At 41.0% G+C, this 25,199-nt stretch overlaps 1 protein-coding gene across 1 annotated transcript in view; it reads right to left on the bottom strand.

The window, feature by feature from the left end:
* The window catches only part of LOC126399951 (neurobeachin-like), a 107,062-nt gene that overhangs the window by 38,095 nt on the left and 43,768 nt on the right, over positions 1-25,199 (bottom strand). The window contains exons 8-11 of the mRNA XM_050060318.1: positions 8,776-8,893; positions 8,588-8,690; positions 7,547-7,662; positions 2,121-2,233 (exon numbers count right to left, since the gene is read on the bottom strand). Coding sequence (XP_049916275.1) covers positions 2,121-2,233; positions 7,547-7,662; positions 8,588-8,690; positions 8,776-8,893 — 450 coding nt within the window. The remainder of the gene's footprint in view (positions 1-2,120; positions 2,234-7,546; positions 7,663-8,587; positions 8,691-8,775; positions 8,894-25,199) is intronic.

Genomic DNA, 25,199 nt, shown 5'->3' with positions numbered 1-25,199 from the left:
GCTCTAAAATATGCATGTATGTGCTTTATTTTTGGCATGACACAATATGTGATTTGAGTTTTTGTGGAAATGTGTAGTTAAGACTTGGGCTGGGCAATATCTCAATATGAATCCCAGTGTAAAAATGAGGAAAATCTTTGGTTGAAGAAAAAAAAGAAAAAAAAAAGGATTCTGAGCAAGCTGTAATTAAAAAAACAAAATAAGCAAGTTTTTGTTTACACATATGAGGAGGTTGATTACAAGCAGAGTTCACTGCACTGAACATCATATACTTGATAATTATTTTATTGTGATTGCTGTATCATGATAAACTATCAACAATAAATACGATTTTTATTAAAATGAAATAACTGATTTTTTGGCCACTTGGTGGCAGCAGAAACAAGCAATAAACACAACACTGACATATTATCACTTTTAAAGTTGACATGGTTGTTTATTCACACATCCAGCAGATACGTAGCAACATTAGCATTCATTTGGCATAGGCGTGTCTGGTCACTAGGGAATGTAAATCCAGTATACATCCTGCTTTCCAAATCACATTTTTTTTTTTTTTATTAGTAGTATGTACTGCAGCTGGCCTTACAGAGTACGTTTTGTTGCATGGAGTATGCATACCAGTGGGGCAGACTATATTATCATAACACTACACCTTGTACTTTGACCCTCTTGCTTAATGTTATCACTTAATGTTACCTTGGACATACGAAGCCTCATTTACTGAGCTTGCCAGTGATTCAGATCAACCTGGGGAGCTATGCTGTTGTTACTCTGCAATGTATTGTCGCGACACCCACATTTCCCAGCATGCTGGACTGAGTAGTTTGTAGTGTCTGTTTGCAGTCATCTGTTCCATAACGTAAATGTCATCTTTTTGTTAAGTTATGGTTTGCACCATTAGTGAGTTGGCTATCCCTTTTCATGATGCCAGCTGTATTTTCCCACTGAGTTGTCACAGTATGTAATTATAGTTTTAAAATAATGACTGCATACATTGTAAATTCTAACAAATTATATTCATAACAGTAAAATTACATATGCATTTCTCTGTCATTGTTATCATCCTTTTGCTGTTGGTTATCTTAATGATTTTTTTTGGTCACTTAAACAATTCCTATTCTAATTTTACTATCTAATTGACTGGTCATCAGTCACTTAAATGAGTTGTCTTCCATCACTGGGGCCTCTTTCAACTATCAATGAGCTGTCTTCTGTCTGTAGCTCAGCTCATGTTACGTATCTTCAGCTGCAAAAAGCTTGCTGGCTTGTATACTGCAAAATGCGACCAGATGCTGGACATCTTTGTATTTTGGGCACACTGCATTTTTTTTTTGTTGGGACATACTTAATAATTTTCTGGCATACTAAATAGTATGGTAGGCTGGGTATTGGAACACACAGTCACTCTACTTTTAGCTATGTTTTGCCCTTTAATAACTCCTGCATTAAGTGCCTGGCTCTTAAGAAGCTAAATACTCCAGGTAGCCAGTCACTAACTTTTTCTGTCTAGCATGAGGGAAACTACAGTGTTGGGTAATAATTCTCTGTGGATTCATCACTATAAGTGAGCCCTTTCATTTATAAGTAGTCATGTGATCCAATGTTACCAAATAAACATTCATTTTAGCAACTTTAACATTGTAAAAATGTTTTTTACCACATGGCCTCTTTGAGATCATGAAAACCATGTTTGGGTTATATTTAATTTTTTACTGAAAAAGCTGTTAATTATTAATTAATTATTCTGTAGTGTCAACCATACAAGGCACATATGGTTCTGAAATGTATTTGCCTCCCTAATGCAGAAACCAGGAAGCCTCTTTTAGCTCATAGTCAAGTGCAAACTATGTGCTGAGACAATACAGTACTAAATAAATGGGGAGTAAACTTACATAACATATCTGAGTGCATTTCAGGATGTTAAAATCAGCATTTTCCACTTTCTGCATTCCATCTCATGAGTTTAGACTCTGCACATGATTCCTTGGCTATTAAATATGATATTCTTTTACAGTCTGGGCCTTAATAAGTAAATCCCCTGCCGTCAGAGCCAGCTGCCCCTACTTGCCCCCTTTCTTTCTGTCATACTGGGGTGCATGGCCAAAAAGCCTCTGTACCTTTGAGAGATCCCTGAAGTTCCCTGGCAAGGTCAGGTCCAGCTCCTCTGAGTCGTAGTTGGTGAGGACCCAGGGAAAGACTGGGTACTGGTTCAGGTCATTGTATGTCCTCCCTAGGCACACAGAGCAGACAGAAATCTGTGAGTGATGAAGGATTGGAAGGGAACACAGGGGTTGAAAGCAGGGCAGGGTACACTTGAGGCTTCAGTTACATTGGGGGATCAGCATGCAACATTCCAACAAGCCCCCAATCTCAGAGCCCTCAATCAGACGCACTTCCTGTCTCATACAGCGTCTGCCAGAGAAACACATAAACTAATGGCATGCTCACTCTGCTATGAGGGAATGTTTTCTGTGCTCCGCATGCCTTTTTCCTGCTGAGTGTACTTTATCAATGAACTGTGGGAGTTACAGGAGGCCTGAGGAGGCTGTCTTTGAGTTCATAGGAGGAGTGGATGTAATTAGAGGGATATAGATTCCTATGTGGGCCATGACTCCAAATGGCTGAAATGTCACTGCAAGTCTGATGCGCCGATTGGCCAGATGTGAATTTCCTCTATGCTCTGGCAGTGGGAATATGGTTTTCAGATGGCAAAACATGTCAAAGGAAATCCATGGGAAAAGCCACGAGCATGTACCATGTTGTCATTAATGCTCTGTGTTTCTTTTGAAGATGACACTGATACAGCTGCGAGGTCAGGTGGTGGCCAGTTGTAATCCAGGATCGGGATAGAGCTGCTATAGATGATTTTGTTGGAATTTTTACTGCTGGTAATAAATCAAGCTAAAAATGTAGCCTCAAAGCAAATCAACAGTAAAAAGGCAACAACGTTTTATTTTACCCACTAAGAAAAATGAAACTATATTGTAAAATGGAGCAGTGCTAATTCTAAGGTCTCACCACATCCTGTAATATCCTTTCTTAAAAGAATGAGTCCTAATCCACACAGACACAAGTGTTTTTGAAGACATGGTTTTCCCCTCCTACATTCTAAACAAAAAAAAGCCCCTCTAAAACACATCCCCCTCCTTGCAAAACACAACTGAAGCACTGTCAAGAGAATGTCAAACCAACAGATGGTGATATAACCGTAACCCTAATGGTGCATTCCACTTGTACTTGTAAGTCAGAATCAGAGGCGGTCCTGGCTAGTTTTACACCCTGGGCAAACCATCCCTTGCACCCCCCACCCCCACGGTACGATACCAGTGAAAGTATCACAGTTCTGAGTAGTATCACGATACCACGGCAAGAATGAGGCAGATGTGCCTTTTGTCATTTATAAAAAGATAAATCACTTTTCTATAATACATCAATGATATTTCAATGGAATAAATTACTCATTGACTTATTCATACTACAAAAACAGCATTAATAAGTGATTAACATAGGGGGGATCAAAAAAAAAAAAAAAAAAAATATATAAAATCAACCAGCCACCCTCCTCCCCTGACAAGTAAAGAACAGTCCCTAAAGTGCGGTGAGGTTTGTGGGCCGTTACCTGCCACAAAGAGAGATACATAATGGCTCGTTTCTCCTCTGACACGCCACATACCTGTGTGCCGCCACGGCTCAGTTGTCCAGGTACTACTGGGCAGTCATGACACCAACGAAAGAGGAAATTACTGGACCTGGAGACGGGCTTCTCTGTCGCCGGTAAGCTGTTATCTTGCGCCGCAGAGCACTATGAGCCTCCACCGTATTCCTGTCTGTGACCCCCGTTCAACCCACAACCGCCAGGATTCACCTTTCCTTTCTGCTGCTGGTTGAAACGTGATAATAGGGGCGCCTCAGCGCCCACTCCACTAACTTGACATGGAAATGAGCGGTAGTCTAGAAAACTGGCAAGTTTTTTTTTTGTTGTTTTGTTTTTTTTGGAGGGCGCTCGTGCGCCCTCACATAGATTGCACCCTGGGCGGTCGCCCACATTGCCCATAGCAAAAACCGTCCCTGGTTGGAATTTTTGAGTTCCCAGTTGGAAATTTCAACTGGAGCACCCCTCATCTAACCTAACCAACCCCGACCTTAAAATACAATATGGCTGCTCTGTGCATCAACAGTAGTAAAAGATGTAGTAATATACTGTTCATTACCACTTCTGTCTTATTTGTGTCTCACTAAAACAGTCATATGCACAGTCCTGTTCACTTCTATCTGTGGACATGTTGCTACAGTGTTTGTATGCACAAAATACAGCATAATGGATTGTTATCAACTGGTATAGCTAATAATGGCTGATCGGGATTGAACTGGTATTGCTTGGTTTTCTGACTTCCTGTACTGGAACATGATTAACTTGGGTGTGACGTCATTCCAAGCTCTGACCTCCGCCTTCCAAGGTAAATGGAACGCAGCATAAAGCCACACAAAGAAGAAGATGTTGGCCAATCAAAGCCTGAAAGAAAAGCAGTTACTGGAAGGCTGGCTGTGGCAGTGACCTCCATAGTGCATTCTGACACCTCTATTTTTCAATATAGTTTTCAAGACAGTGGAAGAGCACCTGTTCACCTATGTACCATTACATGTACAAAACCCTGAAAACAAGATCCCAGATGTCTCAAATTAATGCAGACAACCATGGAAAAGACCCAAGGAACTCTGTCACTAGGAAGCCTGGTGGAGACATAGAGTCAATAGACGTTGGACTGTTAGATTGCCTATGCTTGAAGAATAAATATATGAGATTATTTCACCTGATGATGGATTGTATTGGTTTTTTCCATGGCTGTCTGCATTATTTGAGACTTTCAGGATCTTGTTTTTTGTACTTTTACCTGCCTCACCAAGGAGCACCTGTCGGACCAACCATCAGAGCTAAGCAGGGCATTTCCCCCATTGTAATCTGGTGTAAAAAGTCCTGTTAGCAAAGTTAGAGCCATCATTATTTTGGTCAAATCTGCAATTGCATGAAATTTTATCTCATCTGTGAGACGTCAGAGAGGGGATAATGGCGCATGCTCTGCCGTTACGAGCCACAAATTCTCTTCTCCATGTCTACATGTCAATGCCGAAAACTGAGTTTCTGAAAGTTTTCACCCTGGATGGAGTTTTAAACACAGTTTGCATGTGGGCAAAAGGTAAAAACACATAGAAAAAGCTCTGTTTTCAGACATACCTGTGAACGTGTGAACAAGGCCTAAAAGAAACATGTCACATGATTTTATAATTTTCCATTCTAATTCTGTGAGAATGACTTTGGTCAACTGAGCTTCAAAGTAACATATTATCATATTATTACACAGGGTCCTATGGAGGAAATGAGACACCCACACCTTTATATTAATAATGGTACATTTTCATTTATCATGATTGATGACTGTCTAAGAATATCTTAGATCAAGTTCAATGACATAAACAGCACTGTCTTCTTAAGATGACATTCTAGCTATATTATGTAATGGCAAACATATTAAAAGCTTTAAGCATTTCAAATCAAAGTAATAACAAGAGAGGGCAACTCCAAGGTGAATATTAAAACCTGTTATACAACAGTTAGTTCCGACCGAGTAATTTGATTGGACGAGAGGCATTCCGTGAGTGCTGATATAGAGTATAACATCACTGGGACATGTAACAGTAAAATCACTCCGCTCACAGGTGAAATATAAATACAACCGTTAATTAACCAACTGTCACACTCACTACATTGACGCAAACTGACACTATAGCGTTACACCAAGAAGATGGATATTTTCCCCAAAATTACATTTGAATTAAATTATGAGTGGTCGTCAGGAGAGGACGAGGAAAAGGCAAGCCAGGACTTTTCTGTGCAGACCTCCAGGTGTGTTTGAATCCGGCCGTTCCAACATCCAGGTTTGCCAACGTTTCATCAGCCAAACTGGACGAAGTTACACAGCTGCAGATCAATGTAAATAAAAAGTAGTTTGTGAGTTCCTGGCATGTGTGCCGCGTTGCCTGGCAACAGAGTGGGGGAACTGTTTTTCGCGGAGCTACACAACATACTAAAATAATTTATTTCATCACCTTTTGTTAACATTCCTTACTCAGCATTGCTGTTTAAGCTGTTGTTGAACTGTTGTATAAAAGCAATATCACACTTGAGGTCGTGATGTTGTACTGTATATCGTCACGGCTGTAATTGTCGTCGGCACACAGCCTGCGGCCTCGTGCCTATGACCGAATCACAGCCGTGATGATATACAGTACATCACTCCCTCTCGTGTGATATTGCTTAATTTTATTACATCTAAATGAGAGCTCATGCATACAACATTATGCAACGCAATGAAATGGGACTATTCAATGGTAACACTCTTCCTCACTCTGCTTGCCAGTGTCATGATGTTTTTAATTATTACCTAGAAATTTGATCACTTTTCACTAATCCAGCAGGCTAGCTACTCACTCCTGCACTGCAGAAGGTTGGCATTATAGAATCTAAATCTAGCTGAGCGAATGATAATGTGTGACAGGCCAGTCAATGGCAAGGCTTCTGCAGAATATGCAGGGTCTGGGGGAAGCTAGAGGGCATAATTATCCAGGTTAATGCCACATAGTGAAAAGGAAGCAGCGAGCCAAGTGTGGAGGAAGAGTTGAGTGTGTTGGTGTGGTTTCGACCTACTGGTGCTGAGGCCTGAGTTGGGGTGGCAGGATGTTAATAACAGTGGAATAGTGTTTAATTAGAAGACCACTTCCCGTTCGCACCTCTTCCCAGCACTTCATCCCCCGGCTGTCTGCCGCCCCACACTATTCTGACATCCCTGTCAGCTCAGGTCATTACCAGGGATTTTTAATGAATTTTGGGCATGTTTTTCTGTCTGGCTTACATCTAATTAGCTGACAATAATGTATCGAACTCAAGCACGTGCTAAATATAAATATGCATGAATATGCAGCGAGAGAGAGGATGACACCTCTCAGAGCAGAGTAGCGTGCAGTCGCTCTCGCCTTCCCTGTTAGTTGCAGTTCAGATCAGAGAGTCGACAACAGAACCTCTCAACTCCGCAGACACACATGTGTACGCTCTCACAAAGCCAGGCACTAATTATCTGCAAAATCTGCTGTGCCTGCTCTTTGCTTCAAACAGCACACTCCCATGAACAGTGAAGTCTACTATGTTGAGAACCACTTAAGGTTACCATGGATTCTTAAACAAATACGACATACCTGAGGCCACTTATAGTATGTTTCCAGTGCCACTGACACATAAAGTTTATTGATAATGATAGCTAAACTTAAAGTCATAAGACTCTAATGGTGAAAAGGTTCACAAAGATACTATATTAAAACTTTGGTTGTGAATTTTGCCTGAATAAGGAAGAAAAATAATCAGAATCTATCTATATAACTGATGGCTGTGAAAAAGAGAATACATTAATCCCATACTTTCAGCCACTTCTAAATTAGAAGCACTGAATTTCACTGAGGAATCACAGTGTTGTAAAGCAATAGGAATCCTTACCTGCGATAGTGTTGAGAAACATGAGGTACTCAAAGTTGGAGATCTCTCTCCTCTGCCAGCGCTGGGTCATGTTGGAGGATTTGAAAAGCTGCCGAGGGGTGGCCAGGGAGATGCGCCTGGAAAAAAACATTGAAACAACAAATCAGGACACAGAAGACTGGTATTAGTTACAATATCTTAAAGGTCCAGTGTGAAAGATTTAGAGGGAGACACTGGCAGAAATAGAATATAATATAATAAGTATGTTTTTTTATTAGTGAATAATCACCTGGAAATAAGAATTGTCGTGTTTTTGGTACCTGAGAAAGAGCCATTTACATCAGCGGATAATTTGGCTCCCAGTAAAAACCTCCTAAACAATGAAAACTGAAGGAATCATAACTGGGAGCTCATGTTTGGCACACAAGATAAGTTTCAGCTTGTTGCAATCTGCAGTCCTCACTGCTAGATACCACTAAATCCTACACACTGCTCCTTTAAAACCTATATTCTTAAAATTGTTAAAACAGAGAGCATAAACTTGGCATACACATGTCAAGCTGCAAATAAGAAAATAATCAGGGCATCCAAAGCAATGGCATTCACAATTACACAATTTTGATACCAGTAGATTAAATGAAGGATAGGTGAACTGTGTGTTAACTGAGGATGGCTTGCTTTATATATATATTGCTTTATATCCACACAATTAACACAATTAAGACTTAAGGAGCCGTGCCTGTGTTGTGACAGTGTATAAATGGGCCTGTTAGCACTATCAGGGTCTAAAGGGAATCTGTGGTTTTCTCTTTGGTCAGTGGCCGGGCTGCGGCCCTGCTGTATAGAGTCTTCTGTCAGAGAATTAGGTCAGTTCAGTCAGGGTCAGTGCACATCCACTTCAATAACTGGAGCAATGGGACTTCAAATGACTCTGCTGCAGGCCAGGCTGCACAGATGCTCCAACATATAACACAGAGGAGGTAACATTGACCATGAAGGAATTACAATTTAAGAAATATTTAACAGTGTTCAATTTATTTTCCTTTGGCACATAGGACCTACCTGGCTTGTGGAAGCCCATAGCTGGTGCCCACTCCCACTCGAGGAAGACTGTAGACCACTTTCTTCACTGTGGCTTGATCAGGAAAGTTGAACATGACTGATGCTGTGTAACAGTGAGAGATATCTCTTAGTGATGAGGAACAGGAGAGGCATGGATTTCAAAGGCTGTAATTGGCACCTCCACTTACTTCTATTGGCCATAAAGACCTCCATGGCTGTGTTCTGCAGGAGGTAGCGTCTAGAAAATACTGCCCGAATCTCGCTGAACATCCACTTCCCATGTAAACCCTCAGTGTATGCTAAGACCTAGACGAGCAGAAGAAGAAGAAGTGAAAAATGTCCTCAGGTTATAATAGCTGTATAAAACCAGAGATCATGTCAGGTTACAGGTGATAAGGACTACTGTCCATTTCAATATGTTCAATGGCAAAAGGTGCATATAGCAAAAGAAAAAAACAATAGCACAATATGTTACAGATTTGAGTCAAGTCAAGTGACGCAACAGTCTTTTAGATTATAGTGTAATGTTTCATCTACAATGCCACCAGTATCCCGATTGAAAGGAAGCAAGTTCTTACAATAATAGATATTCAAATATGCTAAAAATTCTAAAGTTCTACAATTATGATTTTAATTTTTTGAATTAAATAAAGTATCATTGTAAACTAAGCAGCTGCTTTGTTGCGAAATGGACACAAAAGCAACCATAGAGCCAACTCTGTTCATCTGTATCAGACAGCATGGCAGTAAATATGACCTGAGCAAAATTCTACTGAAGAGGCATCAGTGTTTAACGTTTGTTTTCTGCTTTACTATTAAAAAGCTGGCAGCCGTTGCACTTTTTAGTACTTCACTGTGAACTGTCTTGTTATTGGGCACCACAGCAGTAGTTGGTAAGACACCGAATAGTGCTCTAGTACACTCATTATTTCACAGCTGGGATAAAACCTGCTGCATGCAAGCTAATTCTTTAAACCACTGCTACTAAAATCTGTCTTAATAACTAAACCATGAGTTTTATTCAAAAAAGAATATCAATATCACATTGGTACTGGTTCATTAATTTCCCTGTTATAAAGCAAGACACAGCATTACAGAGACACTATACCATATCTCAGGGCACTTTTATACATAAAATGAAGCTCTCTCAAAATTAGTATGAGTATTTCACACTTTTTCCTGTTGGTCTAAACTCAAGTGGTCAAAAAAGGACCCCCCGGGTCAGTGACACATAAATAATCAATAAAAAACCATCAAGCCAGGGAGAGGAGAAAGCAGACAAAGGATCATTAGTATACGCAGCACCACTGGGACTGCACGTCCACACACATAAAACCAAGACAGTTGTTCTGACAGGTGAGAATGGTTCCCTCGCACACCTTTCCCCCCTCTTTCCATCTCACTTCCCTCTGACTGAACAATTTTGTCCAACAGTGTGAGCCAGAGAGCAACCTCATCAACTCCCCAGGTTATAATCACACATAGGTTAAGTTCAGAGAGAGTGTGTGTGAGAGAGAATAAAGATATAACAGGGTAGTAAGAAGGTGAAGCCCTACAGTACATTAGTGTGTGTGGGGGGGTGTCTGTATGTGTGTGTGGGGGTGATTGAGGTGGAGTAGGCAGGGAGGGAGGGAAGCCAGAGTGAGATGTTCAGCTGGGTTAGGTCTGATGCTAATGCTCATTTAAAATAGTGACAGGCTGGAAGAGTGCAGCGTGAGCAGGGCTGCCTTAATTTCTCCCTGGAATAGCTCATGCCCGACCTCCGTGCCACATCCAAAATCTCTGGAGCTCAATTAAAATTGGATTAGGTGGAGATGCTGGATGTGCAGCACAGCATCTCTGGTGCTCTCCTCCCAGTAATGCCCTGCCTGACACCTCTGCAACCCCCAACTCAAACAGTTGTCATAGAGACAGCACAGCCCAGAGGAGGCAGCATGCTGACTGGAGAGGGAGCAGAGAGGAAGGGAGGTGAGATGGAGGGACGGCTATGGAGCTGCGGGCGCACTGTTGAGGGCCAGCAGCAGCTCACTGTGAGGCAGGGTAGCTTTTATCCCCCCCCCCCCTCTGCTCTGCAGCCAGATGTTGTGGAAGTAGTCTTCTGAGTGCAATGCTGAAAGGCAAGTCATACAAATATGCATCATGGGAAGGCTACAACAGCTTACTTCATCATGGCACTAGCGAGCTGTTATTTGAATACATATTGAGTTGTTTGGATGTCAAGAGACTCTGAATGGTTTGTCGTTTTCAACAAAGTCTGTATTTATTTTATGATTTTAATATCTTATCTAAACAGCAGCATATATTTGCCTCCTACATTAATTTTTTTTACATCAAGTATTATTAAAAAACTGTAACCAACAACAATACAAAACAAATAAATGCAGTTTACACGGGTTTATTGAACAGACACTTCACCTCAGGTTCTTAAGAATTGAATAATATGTAAAAGCAGCCATAACATGTTTACTGATTGGGAATACAATATTGTTTTAGCACTGGCTGTTTCTTGTTACCCAGCTAAAGTGAACATTTTGCTGCCATGACAAAGTACAGGCCAAAGGGCTAGCTGTCAACAAAAGAGAGGCTAAAGAGGAGAAAAAAGAGCTGATTTCAAACAGCCCAGATCAAAAAATTTGTCATAACAACAAAGCTTTGGTCTAAACCAACACGCAGGGGCCCCTGTAGACTTGGAGATTTGACAAAGCCCAGCCCTCATTTTTGGAGGCCCAGCTGTAAAAAATGCCATTTAATGAACCTGTCTGCTGAAGCTGTCCCCTGCCTGTCAGAGGTGTCAGCCAGTGACAAGCGCTGGGGACGGCCGCCTCCAGTCACAGACAGGCCTGCCAGCTGGAGACTTCGGCCCCAATCTAATCACGCCACCAGGAAGGGACCGGCGCTCTGCTCTTGGTCTGTCACGCTCAGGGCTGGGGGAGCAGTGAGGGGGCGGGTGGAGGGGTCTGGTGTGGCCGACAAGCGCAGCCTTTTGTTTCCACACAGGTCCCTCCACGCAGGCTCATTAAGAGCCACAGGCGCATGCGCTGCTCTGCCAGCTGCAAGGAGATATACCTCCACAGCATAATAGCCATAATGCAATTTAACGTCTCTGTCCTCTCTTCCTTTTATTCCCTTTCTCTTCTTTTCCTGATTTGACAGAGGGCAGGCTGCATTCTGCCTGTGGAACATCACAGGTGGAGAACGGAAAAATATTGTGACAGATGAGATGAGGAGAGGCACAGGTGACACCAGTGTTTAGGCTGAAACTCATATATGATAATGTGCAGATGCTCAAATGGAGCACATCATACTTAAAAGCGATAGGAAGCCACTCCATGCATGGAAATAGATTCTAATCATATCTGACTTCCGAATAGCTTTAACCCCACATTGGCTGAGACAGTATGACAGACGTTATTAATAAATCTAACGAAGCATTTTCTCTAAAACCTGATGCAATTTTCACCCATATGGAACAATGCAATCCCCCTGCACTGCATTTATACCAAAACAGGAAAATAATATAATTCAGTGAGACCTCCAAGCCAGCATGACTGATATATTTATATGAGACTGTGGAGCACTCTGACAACCTGGTATCACAGCACCTCCGCTGCATTCATCTAAGATTTGTCTAATAGGCTTCCACTATAAAGCCTCACAACTGCACGGTCCCAGGCGGCCAAAGAGAACAGCGAAGTGGAAGAATAAGGGGAGGGTACGAGAGGCAGTTTCATTTTGAGTGATATGACTACTCCCCCAGGAGCGAGTGGGATGGATTTCACACATGGCAATTTGGAGGATCAGCACACACTGCGTATACTGTATTCAATGGCTGACCTCAGGCAATATGGGCCAAATCTGTGAAGAGGTTGAGCAGTTGGAGAAGGAGAAAGCATAAAGCCTGGTAACAGCCAGAGCAGAGAGCTACTCTCAGCTAAGTGGGAGAGCATCGTCAGCCACAGACCAAGTGGTAGACTGGGTCACGAAAAAAATAGCTACATCTAGGTATGAGGCAAAAAAAAAGAGCTAGGGAATTTAACACAAAAATAAAAATAGCTTAAAGGGTCTGTTCACCTAAATTAGAAAAACAATACACTAATTTCTTATTAACCCCATGCCACATTTAGCAATATAGTAATGTAGACTTTGATAAATCAGCCTCTATCCCAATACAATGGTGGTGACTGAAGTTTTATTTTTGTGCAGACAGAAGTGATAAAAAAGGCCATTAAAGCAACATCTTTTTTCATAAACAATTATTATTTATATGAATCGACTGTGAAATTCTGGGCCGATACTAATGTTCAAAATAAAAATTTGGCTACCAGCCATTACCTTTGTTTTCTTGTTGTTGTTGTTTATTTTAGTTTTGTTGTTATTTATTCCCAATTTTGTGCCAGGGACACAAAGAAATCTGAAACAATCTTTAATATAGCCATATAGCCTTTGTTCACATGAAAAAAATATTTCTTAATCTAACTGCCTCAAAAGCCTTTTTACTATAACACATCTTAACTCTCTCTCTTATATGTATTTTATATTGCTATGAAAACATCAACAAATTTCTATTTTGAACTGTATTCATTCAAGTTTAAAACCTTAATTTTACAAGATTACATTTTAACACATCATGATAACTAATTTACCTTCACCGAATACTCATTTTTACTGAACAGAGCTTGAACGCATTATAATGTAAATCAAGGCAGCCTCTGCTGGCCATTAGTTCCAGCCACCGGCTGCTAACAGCTAATGCTAGCTAGCTAGTCTTGAGCCCCACTTTTCAGCCTGTTCGAAGTTGATGTGACACAACAGAAGAACATCAGCCACTGCCATCACTAAATGTCATCTTATTTGCTGATAGGCTGATGGTAGCCAACAAGGCAAATATTGGATGATACTGATGTTCAGCCGATAATTCGGTGCATTGTTTCAGGAAAGATATAGTGCTGTTAAATCTTTATAATACAACTTTTTAATAAGAAATATAACCAAAAGTATCTGCGTGGATAAATACCACAAGGAGAAAGGGAAAACTTATTATTTTTTGTAATTTGGGTGAACTGACTCTTTAAAGGAAAAATGTAGGAATACACACAGTGCACATTTCTTTCTAAAAATGACTCAGGTGTTCCACACACGATAAATTTAAACCACATCAAACTTTGTAAAGCAGCAAAAAGTCCACACTTAAATTTCAGCTTTAATCCCTCTTCCATCCTGCAAGGTTTATGCCTGAGCATCAAAGTATGTTTCTCATCTTATCCCCAACCCCTCCCTGATGCGACAACTGTTATGAAATGTAGAAATACCAAAATGTAAAAGATTCCCACAGATTATTAAAAAAAAAGAAAAATCTGCATTCCACTTGGTTTCTCTCTTTGAGACCCATATCTCAACTTCAATAAAGTAGCAAGCTCCTAATGCAGGTATTGGGGGAAAACAAGATACAGATTTGCATAATCAGTGTCACTATACATTTGGGTGGTAGCTGGAGTGTGGCAAGATGACACAGCTCGGGTGCTCTGGCAAGACCAGTGGGATAAAGGAGATGAATATGCATTAAATATGCTGGCAGTTCACTGCCCCAAATGTCCAGCCAAGTTTGTCAATAACATTTATGTCAGGGATGGTATTTCACGCACATTAGCAGGCCCTGCAGCGCTGTCTCCAACACTGCCATGGTAGGACAGGTGGGAGGAGCCGTTCTCCTCACATGCAATTTCTTTTTAAAGAGTCAAGGCTCTTTAAACATTCTTTATCTGTCTATGTTAAAATATAAAGCCTCAAGAAATGCGATGAAATAAAAAATCCAAACAGTTACTTAGACGTGCGGTTCCCTACAGCGATGATATACAAAGTTTGGCATCAAGCCACATGATGCCTGCAGAAAGCTTCTGAGAAGTTCACCAAGATATACACCACATATACAAATTAAGTAAGAAAACACTCATTTATCTACATGCAATTATAAAATTAAATTTCATGTATTTAATATGCAGTCATAATTACTTTCCACATTCACACACAACCATCTTTGTTAGACTTGAAGATGCAGTTTTATGCATGTGCTGATCACAAGGGCATGTTCATCCCTTTATCCTTCTCAGGAGTACAGTGCACAGTAAGCAGTAACTTTTTAACAGGAATAGCAACAATATAGTGAGTATTTAAAACAATGTTAAAGTTATTTGAAAAAAAGGCAGCCCTGTCTCCTAGAAATGACCTATATCTACAATTCATTTGAAACAGCAAATACATTTTGAAGGAAATTAAATGCCGAGCAAATTAATTCTTTTAGTAACATAAATGGGGAAATATTGCAAACTAACATACCTGGCAAGTCGCCAGCTGATACTGATACTGAAACTATCAACAAAAAAAACATATCTCATTCGTTTTCCCCCAAAATAGGCAATCTACAGTACCAGACATAGTAACATTATTACTTTTTTATAATTGTGATCTTTCCCTAAACAAAACCAAAGCGTATTTGTTGCTTAAACCTAAGACAAGAGTACTGATGCGAAGCCAGGGTTGTGACGTCAACGCAATACACAGTACATGAATGTGACGTTTCGCTAGCTGACAGAGACGTTGTCTCTGAACAAAATCCAGGCTGCGGCTCTGTTGTTTGCCACAACAGCGCAAGTAAGACAGCAGTTTAGTAACAAACAAACATAATTTCTAAGAGACAGGGTTGGAAAAAAGACACTTCTGAGGTCATTACCACTGAAATCATGGCTATGTAGGTGGATCATGACCCAAATGAATGATTTCAACTGATTTCAATATACACTACACTCTTATAGGGCTGCCACAATTAGTCGACTAATCGATGACTAATCGACTATTAAAATAATCGGCGACTATTTAGTAGTCGACTAATCGGTTTGAGTCATTTTTCATAGAAAAGTACTATAAAAGTACCCCAAAATACTCTTACTGCAGCTTTTTACATTCAGATATTGGCGGCTTTACACACTCTCCCGTGACAGTGAACTAAAACCCTTCAGCGTGAGTATGAAACAAGACATTAGATGACGTAATTTTGGGGTTTGGGCGAGACAGACCGACATTTTTCAACATTTTAACACATTTTCGACTAATTGAAAAAATAATCGACAGATTAGTCGACAATGAAAATAATCATTACTGGCAGCCCTACACTCTTATTTGCTAAAGGAGTTTGTTTATGTTTGGCATATGTTGTGATGAGAGTGTTACACTCCATAATTTTCTCTTTTATCAACAGACCATATATTTTGACCTCTTTGTGGCTCTATTGGTACTTATTTTAAAAAGAGTATCTATTAAAGTACAGATTGTGCACTTCTTTTAGAGACAGTGAATGCTGCAAATTCATTCACGCTAGTAGGACACACATTTAGATAGATGTAACCAGTGGTGATTAAGTTACTTCAGATTTCAAGTCTTTTTCCATGAAATGTAGGTAGAAACTTAGTCTTGTCTTGTAAGTAGGGCTGCAACAGTATGAGATTGTCACAGTATGATAACTGTCTTAGAAAATATCATGGTTTCATGGTATCACAGCACACGGTATAACACTTTCATTTTGTATCATTTTATTTTATTTTGTTTTTTATTATTATTATAACCACTTACAATGACCCTTAAAAAAATGTGTTTTTTTTTTTTTTGGTCGAACAAACATTTTACTATAATTGAAACTTAAAAACATTTTTTAAAATGGAGGTACGTGTAAAAAGTGTGACAGTCTAGGAGGAAACATTACATGCATGCGCAGGCGAGATTCTCTGTCCGGTTGTATTTTTTGGACATGGTATGAAAACCATCAATTTTCAAACGACAATATACAATTTCACGGTATACCCTGGCAAGTAAATTATATCAGCCAGTAAACAAACAAAGAGACACAGCAAATATTTAAACACACATATGAACTTGCTAATGTGCTGACCCACCCACATCCACGTCCACACACATACATGAACACACTTAGTGAGCACATCATCCAGATAAACAGCTTGAAGATGCCTTCCCTAAGGAGCTTGAGAGAAGGGATGCAGTCATTTGGTATGGGGTCTTTTCAGCAAGCTTTTCCTAATGGGACTTTTTCAGGGACTTGTCAGCCTTAAGATGACTGAAATCTTCCTGGCCTGGGTACCAGCTTCCTCTGGCTGCCACTGAGAGTGCCAAGCTGATCGCTTTAAATCCCACTTTTCTTTTTCTTTTTTTTTTTTTCTTTTGGTGGTGTGTGGGAGGGATAGGGGCTCAGAACAAGACAGAGAAGAAGAGAAAGAACGAGACAAGGATGAAGAGGCGGAGAGACAGAGGAGGAGAGGGACAGAAAGAGCAAGTGGTTAGACGAGAGGGCCTGATGAGCAATGAGCGCCTCACTCGTCCTCAATTAATCTTGTCTCTCTACCTTTGCTTTGCTGCTTCCCTCAGCACCAAGGTAATAACGACACCCTCATCCATTATCCTTTTATCCCTGTTATTCACTGGGAATTGCTTAATAATATGTTACAGATTTGGCCTCCTTCGTATAATTCTTTCTGTCATTCGCAGTATATCATCTGGAAAACACACAGCCCCCTTTCTGCTGGACGATCTTTGAGGATTATCGTGGGTGACACCTTCGGGATGCAGCCAGAATCTGGAGCATCATTTTTTCAGGCATAAAGTGGAATTACCCTGACTTATCTGTCATTGCCAAAAGCACAACAAGCCATTCAGGGCCAAAGCAAAGGTGGAACAGGTTCTTATCGGCTTCTCTGAACGAGAGGGCTTGTAAATTTATGCTAATGAGGGCCTTTTGTCATCCAGGCTCACCCCTTGGGGCTGAAAGGGGTTTGCAGGGGGATGATAATCTGGCTGTTGAGTGCACTAGATAATTTGTACTTTATCCTCATGTAATTATATAGTTTAAATCTTTTTACCAATGCTAATCCTACAACATGAGGAAGTGTCTTAACCATGTCTATGGTTCTTAGCAGCACTAGTTAGCGTGCATTTGACTCTCTCTCTCATAAAATCACGTAGGAGGAAAGCAGCACTGATATAATTACTCTGACTTTCTGTAGCCCGTGCTATGAATCCTCATATCATTTTGATCCACCTTAGCAGGCAGGCAGGGAGCCAAGCTAGCAGCCTGGGGGTATGGGAGACAACTCAAAAAAAAAAAAAGGTGAAAACACTGTAGCGTGGCTGAAAGAGCCCTCCCCATTTTTGTCAAGAAAGAAGGATAGAGGAGGCCTGGAAACTGGACTGAAATGAGTAAAAGTAAGTGCAGAGGGGCGGCTTTGCAGAGATTTTGAGGTCTCTCTGCTGTCCAGGGGGATTCTAGGCCATCTTGTGTGCCTGCCAAAGCCGACAGCCCCTGACAAGCTGTTTGGCGTGCAGTAATTTGACTAATTACATTGGATTAGACCATATTAATGCAAGCTGTTTTCTCCAGGGTCACTGACCCACCCAGTGTGTCCCATGCTAGTTTCCCCCCATTCGGTGTAAACAAAACATACAGAAGAAAGAAAGTAGGCTCATTGTTTCTTAAAATTATGAACACATCCCTGACATTATTTTTATAATGGAGGAGAATGTGTTTCAAAGCATCCACAGCAGAGAAAGCTGTGAGATACAGCCTGCACTTTCCTGAGTCACATCATCACAGGATTCTTTGATAACAAACCAAATTCTTTGCCTGATTTATCTCCCTGCAGGAAAAGAAAAACAAAACAAGGACTTTTATGAATCTCACAGCAGTCCCAGAGTTCACAAAATAGTTTTTTTACACATTTGATGGGGCTACAGGGGCTGAAAAGGGTCTATATTCTGACAACAACAGTGCAGAATTTCACTTTAATTTTACTTTTATCTTAGCAAAATATCAGGATGAAATCTGAGTAATAAGGCACTGTTTTTCATGTGTGGTTTGGTCACACAATTGTTTTTCTGAGGAAATGGTGTGTTGAAATCCATGATTAATTTAAATAATGAGGGACATGTCATTCGATCTGCTTTAAAAATGAGTAGATATGCTCAAGAAACCAGAGAGAATACTTATTTGCAAAAAGGAGGGAAACCAACCCTCATTTGCATTTGCAAAACTCCAAAATGAAAGGGGGGAAATGAGCCATAGAATATGTGTGTTTTAATACAAGTGCTCTCCCAATTGTACCAAATCAATTTGAGTTTCACACAATGGAGAGGCAGCTTCACTGTTTGTATGTGCTCCTCTGCCTTGAACATGGTGTAATAATAGTCTTAAACCAGGCGTTATAAAGACAGAATACCAAAGAGGCTTACAGCCTTGGTTTCATGAAACATTTAGGCAAAAGTTCCAAGGGCTGAGGATGATGAAAGAAGGTAAGCTTGAAAATGGGTTTCTGGGATCCACAGCCCTTATTGTACAGAAGTCACATCGAATTAATACTGAGGGCCATTTGCAGCCTTTCTTCTCCTCAGCTTTTCAGAACGGATTAAGCTATGAAAACTCAGAAATTACTAAAGCACCTATTAGGCATTATGCTCACCCTTTCTCCTCTTTCCCTTTGAAAGTCATTGAATGTGCTTCACTTCACTCGCACTTCAATTCACAAGTTGTTTGCATACTTGAAAGCCGGGCGATCTTATAAAATGTGTCATGTAGAATGTACTGTATATTTCCACTTGCACCATAAGAAACCCATTCCTGCATTTTGCAAATACTCATATACACATTTAACACCATTCGTCACTCTACAACCCAATTATTTATCATTTTGTGGATTACATAAAACCACGTTGTAGCAAAGTTTGACGATGCAGGCCACAGTATTCAGGCGGTTTACTGAAAGCCTCTGAGAGTTTCCACACTGATGAAGGGCCAGTATTGCTAGGGCTTTTAGGCTCTCCGCACCCCTCTTTGCTCTCTCAATGCCTCTTCAAAGAAGCGCAGGGAGTGCATGAATTGTAATTATGGCTCCTAACAGGATTCAAGAGCGCCCAAACGATGGCACTTGAGAACCAGGTCGTGTGGAGTTAAACGGCTGTCAGACACTCAAAGCTCCCCAGCATGTGAACAAACCCACAAAGGCTGGACGTGTCCACTTCTAGTGCCCTCCTACCCACTCTCCCTCTCATAGGGAGAGATTAAAGATCAACTAAGGCCCCTTTAAAGACCTATATAGCCTCTCTGCATTTTTACACATTCCAAATTACTAGAGGGGTCACAGTTTTCCACGCAAGATACTAAACTTGGAAAAAAAAGGGATTAAAAAAAAGTTATTAAGAGCTGTATGAAGTTGAATAAAGATCAGTGAAAAGGTGTTATGTATAAAGAAATAAATCCTTGGCAAAATTCAAGGCAAATGAGACAGCACCAGGAGCATATTAAGGGGGAGGTGAAGGCTTGTGAGAGAACAGGTAATTGGTACCACCTGAGAAACCAATCTAACCACAGTGTCAGATTATCTGCCGACCTCACCTTCAGAATAACGGAAAAGATCATCTGTGCTCCCCAGACAGTTTCAATGACTCACCAGGGCACAAGACCCCTTACTACACATTAAAGAGACCAGCCTTCAGTCAGGCCCTATCCAACTTCAGCCCCTTCCTACTCCCCAAAAGCACCCAAAAGAAACCAACCTGCAGCGTGAAGTCCCTATGCATGACCCTTATTAAACTCCTAATTGGATTGAGAGCCGCTAAGAAAAAAAATTCAACATAGTTCATTCAGCTGAGATTTTCTTTAGCATTCTTTCCAGTAGTTTGCCTCTTCAACAATAACATTCAAAATCAAGTCACTGAAAACTTCTTTTTTCTCTTTTCAAAACACAACTAGATTTTCCAAAAATGGGAGTATAGGCAAAACCTTTTTCACCTTTTCTTTTAAGGCAAAGCACTATTTGATTTTCACAGGGTGCAAGTGACAGGCTGAAACAAAGCCCAGCGCTGGCCATTGTGTAGCCTTTCACTGTTGTAATGGTCTTAAAATGGCTACAAGCAGGGCCCTATTCAGTGGTGACCAGGCTGCTCAGCTCTCCTCTCCATATCCAAGACAAACTTCGCACTAAGCGGGAACTCTGAGGTCAGCTGATGATTGAATGAGGGACCGAGTTCACTCATAACCACATTCTCAGACTATCAGTGCCTGTAGAAGTTCTCAACACATTTACACTAATTACAGAGAATAAATAGTGCCATAACAACAACATCAATCAAGTTCATTACGGAAAATAGCATAATGACAATAATTACAATAATATCTCATTAAGAAAGAGAATGAGAGACAGGGGAGAATTAATAGCAGACAGGTGTACAACACACCGCAATTATGAAACCTGAAATTAGTTCATTGCCTCAAGGCAAACAGAAGAGAAAGGGAAGGTTGTAAGTGAGGGAGTGTGTGTATGTGTGTGTNAGTTTCAGGGCTGGGAGTAGGACTGATAGAGAGAGGCTCAGTGACAAAAAAAGGAATTGCAAATAAGCAAACAAAAATGTCTTAAATGTGTAAATTAGGGAGAAAAATAAGAGGGAAAAGCAGCTTTTCCCTGCAGACTGGTGCCTTAGATGAGAAGGGAGCAGCGAAACGTGATCAAGGGGAGCCGTGGAGCGGTGCGGCAGGCGTCAAGATGAGCACTCAGCCAGCGAGTGGCAGCTTCTCCTTTTCCAGTCAATCATTCATTACAGAGCCAAGTGCTGTGGAGGAGTGCCTCCTCTTTTTGACCTATCATATTACTGCCTCTGTAAACTCCTAATCCTCCCTTCGTTAGATGGTGTCAACAGCCGACATGCTCTCACCCTGCTCCCACACTCCCCGCTCAGACACCTCCCAAGCCCTGCCAAGACCACAGAATTGACACTCTAATAAAATCGTTTGAAATTTAACAAGGTAGAACGGCACAACTTTATCCATCTTTTTAGTGCTTTCATCCACATTTTTGACTTGTTTGTTTTTTATCATTCGAAAGAGATTCAGAAAATTCGCTTAGGCTACTAATTAGTTAACTTTTTCTTTTTGTTTCACCATCAATTCCCTGTTCGCAGTCAGCCACACTAAAACAGTCTGACTTTAGCTCTGCAGTCTTTCATTGGCTGGTCTGAGCAGCCTGGTTCTTTTTCGCCTTGGGGCTGTTTCTGAGCAGGTGAAAGCCTGGAGGCAGGAACCTGCACATCAGCACTTCTTCGTCCATCATGACTCTTTCATGGGGAGCCCGTCTCCTGAGCTTCTCTACAGCCCAGTGAGATGACTACTATAATGAATCCAACAGATGAAAGCCCAGCAGGACAAAACAACATTCAGATACATCTACACACACACACACACACACACACACACACACACACACACACACACACACACACTGGGGTTTGCACCAATCAGGGGCTCGCTGTGTGAATGTTGTTATTTAGGTAAACAAAAGAATCAGATGCAGGCTGGAGAATAGGGAACCAGATCAAGCATCTTTTTTTGGCAGAGCTCCAAAAAGGAGAGTTTTGGAAGGGGTGATTATGATTGTGTCACACTGATCACAAACCACAGCAAATAATCAAGTTCATCGCAAACATCTGAGAACATATCACACACCCAACTGTCCATCACTCACATGCACTAGTGCACAGACCTCCGTCTACCCACATACACACAGATCCATACAGTGTGTGGATGGGTTTGTGTAGGGTCCCAATTTAAGCTGACAGATACCAGATAGTGGATACACAAGGAAATGACAGCACTGATTTAGGGTGGTTTTGAGTTTAGCTGCATGTGACACTGTGGCAACAAAACTATTACACATGAGTGAAGGCCATTAAAGTTCATCTATTTCTTAATGACATACAGCACATAAGCCTTTGTAGTCGGTTAGGATCTTAAAATATCTTGCCTTCCTGGGAATATATATGTAAATTTGTGAGATAAACTTTGTCACGGTTGAGACACACCTACCACATAACACACTTTGAGGGATGTTAATTACCATATAAAATAAGCAATTGGCATCCTGCCCCATATGTCCCACTTTTCAGTGAGGAAGATGGAAATTAGGTGGGGTAGATTTGATTGTGACATGCTCTCCGTCTGTGCTCCACATTGTGTGGCTTTGCCAGTAACAGGCTAATATTCAGCACAGCTCACCACCACCAGAACTAATGAAAGTAGACAAAATGTCTCTGCTGCCATCTTTGTCTCGCATCCGCTCAGGGTGAGCCTCCCTCTTTCCCTCCTTTCCTTTTTCACCTCCCCTCTTTCCCCGCGCTCTTGAGGGGAGGGTGACAGCGGCATAAAATGGTGGCGAGCAAATGTGCCTTCCATGTGGCAGCAGTGGTGGGGGTGACAGGCCAGGCTGAGGCCAGCACTATCAGCAGTGTGTGGCTGTTGCTTTGAACAACCTGGATGGTCGCCATTGAGGATCAGGACCGAGCTGATGAGACACCAGCGGTTACACACAAAAGCAGCTCGATAACAAATCAAGAAACAGTCAGGGCGGCCAGCAATCCCCAACAGAAAACAGTTCTTTGATAAATGTAAACTTACTTGTCTAAGGTAGCTTGTTAATAACCAACTACACATCACCCAGTCAGTCCTCGTAGGCAGTTGTAATGCTTTATTGTGTAGATTTATATTCTGAAATAATTTCTAGATGACAGTGATGATTTGACCAAGATGCTATTATATCAGATGTAAATATCAGATATAAAACTCTAAGATGATTCTAAGAGAGTCTAAGGATAGAAGATGTCATATTTGAAAATCCTCTGACACAAACTTGTCAGTTAGGTTATATACACAAATTTACTTGATTCAACTCAAAATATAGGATATAAAATGCATAAATATCACTTAAAGTATATCCAGCCATGCACTGAACTAGTGAACAAAAGCAAACTCCTTTGATCCAGCAATTTGTGGTTGAGTCATTCAAGGGGTCTGTTAGTTAACCCTGAGCTCAGAGGATGATGAAGCAAGGGCATAAATCACAGAGTGAAACAAGGCAGACTCCTCCGATTCATTAATGGAAATGATCTGTCAATATGCTGGAGTCAATTCACACGTGTCAGCTGGGCTCAGCACACAATGGGCCAGCCAACTTATGAACTCCCAGCACCACTCCACCGAGTCCATAAAACAACTGGCATCGCCACTGGGGAGCACCCCGAGACACCACCCTCTTGCACAGACCACCAGATGACACAGATGGGGCGAAACCAAACAAAGACGAGACTCCCTTTGTACAAAGACGGACCCCTTTCAAAAGCCATTCATGCAACAAATTGGGGAAATCTGGCCATGCAACACTCTGGGTTTGCTCTTTTATTAGCGTGAGCCTTACGTCACAGTAAGTGAAATCAGATTTATGGCTCTCTGCTACAAAGGAGGTTAAAATCAAGCACACTTTTAAGACCCCAAACTTTTTTTAAAGCCATGTTAACCAACAACAGTTTAGCTATGTTAACAAGGAACAGCCTTCTATTTTGTACACGAGCAAAGGAGTAAAAGACCATTCATCTTTTTACAAAACTTTGCCATTGTGCAAAATGATGACCAAAGCATCAATCAACTAAAGAAAAGCTAATGAGCAAAACTGCAAACAAGGACAATGCTGATCCATGCTAACATGTCCTCTACTCTTGAGTTGATGGATTGTTTGGCTAAATATAAAGCTAACTTATCCAACATCATCTTGATAAGCTTGCACGCAAATGTAAGTCATTTCTAGTTTCTATTTATTGTTTACTATCGGGTAAAGCTGTATATAGTAATGATTCTTCATAGTCACAGAGATTAACGACTGTTATCAGTCACAAGTACTGTAGGGTACTCCTGCATTTTATAGTAGCAGCATCAAGTTTTAGCACTTTCAAAGGCAGCCCATCAGTTAGGGATGTTTGTTTCCATGTAGGTCATTAAATATGTGCACACAAGCTTTCTTTTATTAGGCCCTCTGCATTTTTCTTTTCTTGTTCTTTCTCAGCTGCACACCCGTGCTGCTGCAGCAATCTGCATAGAGAGACATTTGTCATCATTAGCCTTGCTCTGACAGTTGGCACCCGGCACCTCAGATCTCTAGGACTGGCAATTATGAACCCTTCATCCCTTATTTAGGCAACATTGCCTAATTTCATCACAGGCTTCACCAGCAGCATTTGATTACCAACAGCCCCAAATCTATATGCCACCACTCTTCCATTCCCTTTGTTTTGTGCCTCAATGTACTGCTACTCTGAGATCACATGACACATGGGAGAGAACTGTGTTCAGTTAGTCTGAGATTTGAAATTACTTATCAGACACAGGGGTGGCAAAGAGGATTGTAGATGAGCATCATGGGGTCAGTGGGTAGATGATTACAGCGCCCACCTTTAGATGGTAGACATCTCACAGACATTAAGATTAATCACACTCCTGCTGCTGAATAGTTGCCTTTTACGACAGACAAGATGGACGTCAGGCTATAGTTTCCTTGATAAATAAAATGAAATTAAACAGAACTGCATGTTTACAAATAAACTAGTCGATTTTTAGAGCAATCTAAGCCCTACCAATTTGTAGAAAATATGAGAAACTTGCTGAATGAAGCAATAGTAAACCAGCCACAATCCTGCCCCAGTCTCCAACACACCCAATGTTTAGCATTGTCATGTACTACAA

This window comes from Epinephelus moara, chromosome 2, assembly GCF_006386435.1.
Source record: "Epinephelus moara isolate mb chromosome 2, YSFRI_EMoa_1.0, whole genome shotgun sequence".
Classification (NCBI taxonomy): domain Eukaryota; kingdom Metazoa; phylum Chordata; class Actinopteri; order Perciformes; family Serranidae; genus Epinephelus; species Epinephelus moara.
The sequence above is the reverse complement of the archived record's forward strand: the minus strand, read 5'-3'. Positions and strand labels throughout refer to the sequence as shown.